Source organism: Natator depressus, chromosome 1 (assembly GCF_965152275.1).
Source record: "Natator depressus isolate rNatDep1 chromosome 1, rNatDep2.hap1, whole genome shotgun sequence".
In the NCBI taxonomy this organism is placed as follows: domain Eukaryota; kingdom Metazoa; phylum Chordata; order Testudines; family Cheloniidae; genus Natator; species Natator depressus.
This window is the reverse complement of record NC_134234.1, coordinates 28239693-28246104: the sequence shown is the minus strand read 5'-3', so window position 1 is coordinate 28246104 and position 6412 is coordinate 28239693. Positions and strand designations below refer to the sequence as shown.

Below are 6412 nucleotides of genomic sequence, written 5' to 3'. Positions count from 1 at the left end.
GCCCCCACCCAGCCAGTCCTCTGTAGCTCTGCACCCCCTTCTCCATCACCATGTGGCTCTGCACCTCCTCCCCCTGTGGCCCTGTGCTTCCAATCCCATTCAGCCCCTGCCCCAGTCTGTTCTCCCCCACTAGCCCTTATGAGCCCCTGTCTGACCCCCCCCCAGTACCCCACGCTGTCTGTCTCCCCATAGCGCCTGTCTCCTGACCTGGCCTGACAGGTGCTGTGAAGAAGGCAGGCTCTTTCTCTTCTCTAGCTGGTTGGGAGCGGCTGCTGTGTTCTATCACCACAGTGCCATCTAGTAGGCAAAAGACAGAACTGCAGCAACATTTCAGCAGAAGCTCTGTTTTGCGCAAAAAATTAAAAATATGCATGGCTCATTAATTATGTGCACGCACAGTAGTGCAGAATTCCCCCAGGAGTAACATAGATTCAGTAATTCCCACATAGTTCTGGTTGTTTAAATATGTAAAATTCATGTTCTTGTTCTCCTGCAATTCCAATCCATTTGCTTCAGTTTGTTCTGAATTCGATGGGTCTATTTTCAAATATTTAATTTTGCTTTTAGAACAAAACTTTTAACATTTCTGAGCTGAACCTATTGGGTTGTTTCACAACAAACAATTTTCATATTTCACACTAGAAAAGACTTGGCAAGGCTGGCAATGTTGCAAAATATATTCCACAATACGATCATCTACATTTATTTTTTAATAAATAGAATTCAACATGTTGTGATTAAAAACAGAAAGTTCCAGTTGTAGGCATACAGGTTTGCATTTGGATGCTCAAAGAAGCCCATCAAGCCATATCCTGCAAGTGCAATCTCTTTGTCATGAAAGTTGAACTTACAAATGTAGAATTATGTACAAAAAACTGCATTCAAAAATAAAACAATGTAAAATTTTAGACCCTGCAAGTCCACTCAGTCCTACTTCTCGTTCAGCCGATCACTCAAATGAGTTTGTTTACATTTGCAGAAGATAATGCTGCCTGCTTCCTGTTCACGTCACCTGAAAGTGAGAATAGGTGTTTTCATAGCACTGTGGTAGCCAGCATCACAAGATATTTATGTGCCAGCTGCGCTATAGATTCATAAGTCCCTTCATGCTTCAACCACCTTTCAAGGGGTCATGCATCCATACTTATGAAGGGTTCTACTCAATAACAATCCAAAGCAGTGCAGACGGACGCATGTTCTTTTTCATTATCTGAGTCAGATACCACCATCAGAAGGCTGATTTTCTTTTTTGGTAGTCTGGGTTCTGTAGTTTCCGCACAGAGTGTTGCTTTTTTAAGACTTCTGAAAGCACGCTCCACACCTCATCCCTCTCAGATTTTGGAAGACACTTCAGATTCTTAAATCTTGGGTCAAGTGCTGCAGCTATCTTTAGAAATCTCATATTGGTACCTTCTTTGCACTTTGTCAAATCTGTAGTGGAAGTGTTCTTAAAATGAACAACATGTGCTGGGTCATCAACCGAGACTGCTTTAACATGAAATCTATGGCAGAATGCGGGTAAAACACAGCAGGGGACATACAGTTCTCACTCAAGGAGTTCAATCATAAATTTAATTAACACATTTTTTTAAACGAGCATCATCAGCATGGAAGCAAGTCCTCTGGAATGGTGGCCGAAGCATGAAGGGGCCTACGAATGTTTAGTGTATCTGGCACATAAATACTTTGCAACGCCAGCTACTAAAGTGCCATGCAAATGCCTGTTCTCACTTTCTGGTGACATTATAAATAAGAAGTGGGCAGCATTATCTCCCTTAAATGTAAACAAACTTGTTTGTCTTAGCAATTGGCTGAACAAGAACTCAGTGGACATGTAGGTTCTGAAGTTTTATATTGTTTGGTTTTGAGTGCAGTTATGTAACAAACAAAAAAAATCTACATTTGTAAGTTGCACTATCACAACAAAGAGATTGCACTACCGTACTTGTCTGACGTGAACTGAAAAATACTATTTTTTTTTATCATTTTTACAGTGCAGATATTTGTAATCAAAAATAATATACACTTTGATTTCAGTTACAACACAGAATACTATTTGAAAATGTAGAAAAACATCCAAAATATGTAATAAATTTAAATTGGTATTCTATTGTTAAACAGTTCCATTAAAACTGTGATTAATTTTTTTTGTTAATCACATGAGTTAACTGTGATTAATCAACAGCCCTACAATTTATGTAATAAATGATAAATCAGAACTTTAGATTAGCACTCCAAACTGTGGTTCTCTAACTTTTTCCATGATGTGGACCACATTTTAATGAGTCTCACGGACCTGCCCATCCCACTCCCAATTGTGCAGACCATCTTCCTTGCCATTCAGAATCATATAATATCCCTGCAGCAACTATGGCAATTGCCAATATCAAAGAGTAAGATCAGGAAAGAACATGAAGTGCTTTTAGCTGCATTTTACTGAAACTTTAGCAACCGGGAATACAGATGGGAACCAGCAGTGTGTGACCTGACCACCAGCCAGTGGCTCATGCACCAGTTTTATTATTATTAATAATAATATTAAATATTCAATAATGTACAGAAGTGTCACTTGACCATCTACCTAGCCATAGGGAACCACTGATTTAAAGTATAAAGTCTGCTGACAGCAAATGAATCTCAAAACTAGCAACTCGCCATGTAATAAGTTCAGATCAAGTCCAAACCTCTTCAGAATACTGGTCCCCAGTGCTGGTAAACTTACCTGTACTGACACGTCATTCTTTTGAAACTGGTCTCCCCCTTCCTTCCTTTAGACCCAATCCTATTCCTACTGAGGTCCATGGGCTGCAGAAAAAGGCCCATAATTGTCTGTATTGCACTGCAGTGTGTGGCAACTGTGTGCACTTTAACCTGCAATAAAGCTTGGGCACCTGAAACACCAGAGGAGAGCCGCCCAAGGCCCTCTGTGGGTTAGAAAGCATGCAGACACTGGAGGTGGCAAGTAACTAGGACAGGGGTCCCCAACGCGGTGTCCGCGGGCGCAATGGCACCCACCGGGGCAGTTGTGTGCACCCGCAGGACATCGCGCCGCCAAAATGCCGCCGGAGAACCGCCCACCGTTTCTCGGCGGTATTTCAGCGGCGGGGTGTTTGGCGCCCGCCACAGTCTTCTGGGAATAGGAATGCGCTATTCCCACAGAAAAGTTGGGGACCACTGAACTAGGAGGTAGAAAATACTGACTGGTATGCCAAAATCTTAGTCTGGCAAACTGACACAATTGCATTAAAGAGTTGGGACCCACTGCACTAACAGGAAAGTTTCTAGCCTAGGGACCTCATTTTATCTAAACAAACAAAACAAAAAAAGCTGGAATAAAGGCATCAGAAAAATAAACTCAATAAATAATAGATCTCTGTCCTCCTCCATTTGCATTCTCTCTTAGTATCAAACATTTTAAAAATATAGCTTAGACCTAGTTTTCCATAATGTTTTTCTATAAGAAAGAGAACTGTACTTCCAATTTACCACAAAACAGCATTTTGAATTGTCCACCACCTGATAGACTGATTTAAAATTCATGTTGCAAGCCTAGATTAACCATTATACAAGAACTTCTAATAATATAGAAATAAATTAACCTTTTCATAAATGTTTCATCTGTAGTAACAAAATTTGCGTTGTTCTGAACCTTCCCCTGCCATTTCCTGTGTGGCAGTACTGTTGCAGAGAAAAACATGCAGACTCCTTTAAACACATTCTGATTCCTGAATAAAGCAAAGATGGATGAGCTCCTGCTTTATTTCTGTATTCCTTCCTCTCCTTTCCCTATGTCTCTTCTTCACCTTCATACAGGGCAGGAACGCACTTAGTTTCAGCAGGCAGCAGAGGAATTACTTGCTACCCTTCAGAGCTTGTTATTTTTCTACTCACACCCACATCCTTCCACACACTTTTTCCCCACTGGGACTTTTAAGATGTCTAGTAAAGGATTTTTCCATTTTTATTTTTGGTTATAGCTCTTTAAAACACTGCCAGAAATTGCCTGTGCATTGTTATAATATTACATTAAAGGCACCAGGGTCGGAATTTGTATGCAAAGGAGTTTGCATCTTCCCAATGATCACTGTTAATACATTTGCCTTTGTGCAGCAGAAATATGTTCCCAGAAGGGAATAAAAATACACAGTCAGAACTGTATGAGGAAGTCTCACAATCCTGGAAACTGTCACAGCTGACAAAATTTGCTGAGTGACAGAAATTGGCATAGTTTATTTGTGTCTAACACCGTGCTGCATTTATGGTTTCCGCTCTGGATGACCAAATAATCAAGTTCTTGAGAAAGTGCTAGGTCTGTCATAGCTCAAAGATGGAATTGCATAGGTTCATAACAAACATATAGTGGTCTGATGGTCTGTTCACCCACATTTTTAATCCTGCCTCTCAAGAAACAGCTCAGACACACTTCTGAAATCCTCTATTTTTTTTTGGCGGGTGTGTGACCCCCTGAGAACCGGTACTTTTTAAGCCTTGGTTTGACTGCACTGCATCCCCAGGAGAAGCCAACAAAGAAAACCTCCCCAACCAACATTATCAGCTTTCAAACCAGCTGGCTAAATTTTGTATGGTCTTGAGCTGATCCCCAGCTGTCCTGACAGCCTCGCAAACCTTGCAGTATTGCTCATCCCAGAACGAAGTCATATGAACATCATATTTGTCCCTCCAGGCGAAGTACCGCCTGTAGAGGGGTTTGTTTTGGTCGAGGAATTTCAGGTAGATAGCTAACTTCCTAGGGCTGGGGAAGTCGTCGACGTGGATGAAGGAGCCGGGCGGGATAAAAAGCTCGTAGTTGGACCTGGAAGGGCCCAGCACGACGGGCACGGCGCTGGATTTGAAGGCATTCCGCCACAGCTTCTCGGTGATGTAGTCGGGGTGCTGGGAGTTTTCAAAGGCCAGGTAGAACTTGTACTGGGAGATGGTCCTCACCATGCTGCCCTCCTCCAGCGCCAGGCCTTGTGCCCCATACACGTCGATGGGGACGTACTTCCTCAGCTGGTGGTAGTAGCGCACCCTAGCATGCGCCTCGTTCCAGTTGCTGATGACCCAGGCCACCAGCTTGGTCTTGCGGGGCAGGCTGAAGTGCGAGGCCGCCTGCCTGGCCCGGAGGTACCCGTAGGGCACGAAGATGTCCGAGTCCACCCGGTAGGACATGGTCCAGTTGAAGATGCCAGCCAGGTCCCTGAGCCCGGGCGAGTGCGAGGGGGACTCGAAGTTCATCCACACCCACCGCTGGGCCGGCGGGCGCTGCGGGGGGTCGGCGGGCAGCTGGCCCAGGCCGTGGAGGACGAGGTCCCGGTGGTGGAAGATCACAGCCTGAGCCTCCCGGTAGCGGCTGCGGTCGGCGCTGGGCCGGCAGCCGCTGATGTTGAAGCGCCGCTGGCAGTCGGTCATATGGCGGCGGTGGCCGAAGGGCTCCCACCACAGCAGCACGGTCACCTCCGGCGGGGGCCGCGTCCGGCCGGGCCACGCGTCCAGCGTGGGCAGCTCCGGCAGGCAGGCGTACAGGGCCAGCAGCGTGCAGCTCAGCCCGGCCGCCAGCAGCCGCCGCCGCCTGCGGCGCAGCGCCCGGCTCCGGCCCGGGGGCCCAGCGGGGCCCGGCTCCATCGGGGGCAGCCGCCCGCGCCGCCTCCGCTCTGCCTCGGCAGCGCCCCGCGCCGCTGCTGCCGGGGAGCCGGGGATCGAAGCGACGGCGCGAGCATCCTGCAGCCGCCGCAATCCCTCCCGCCCCTAGGAGCGGCAGCCGCGGGAGGCTCCGAGCCACTCCCCGCCGGCCACGCTGTCCCCTCTCCTGCCGGGCCGGAGCTAGCAGCCCCGCCCAGCCGGGCCCCGGCCATTGGACAGCCGAGGAGCCCCGACCAACAGCTCCGTGCTAGAGCCTCAGCCGCTCCCCAGGTCCCGCCCCCCAGCAAGGAACAAACCGCTCCCCAGGGACCCACCCCCTACCTGGGCACAAGCCCCTCCCCTGGGACCTTCACCCCTTCCCAGGGCACCCTCACTCCCCTAGGGACGCACTCCTCCCTGTGTAGGTACCACTCCCCGCAGTGCACGTATCTCTTCTTACCTCGTCCCTCCTGCCTCGCCTCCCCCGCCCCCAGGTTATTTCTCATCCCTTAGCTCCTCCTTGCCTGTAAAGATACCATTCCTCCAAGCATCTCTTCCCCTACTTCTTACTTCCATCTAGGGTGCACAGATAGCAAGTGTGAACAATCGGGACGGGTGTGTGTGGGGGGGGTGGGGTAATAGGAGCCCATATTAAAAAAAAAGCCCCAAATATCGGGACTGTCCCTATAAAATCGGGACATCTGGTCACCCTACTTCCATCCCTCCTCCTTCCCTTGTACACTTCCCAGAGCAGCCCCACCATCCCTCCCTGAGGTATGTTCCACTCCTGGCT

At 47.9% G+C, this 6412-nt stretch overlaps 1 protein-coding gene across 1 annotated transcript; it reads right to left on the bottom strand.

The window, feature by feature from the left end:
* Positions 1-182: 182 nt before the first annotated feature.
* Positions 183-5622, bottom strand: FUT4 (fucosyltransferase 4). Its single transcript, XM_074956851.1, has one exon. The coding sequence runs from the start codon at positions 5620-5622 to the stop codon at positions 4552-4554; it is 1071 nt and encodes a 356-aa protein (XP_074812952.1). The 3' UTR covers positions 183-4551.
* Positions 5623-6412: the final 790 nt, after the last annotated feature.

Excerpts from the sequence above, each read along its gene's own strand:
- FUT4 (XM_074956851.1), bottom strand. The coding sequence starts at position 5,622 with ATGGAGCCGGGCCCCGCTGGGCCCCCGGGCCGGAGCCGGGCGCTGCGC.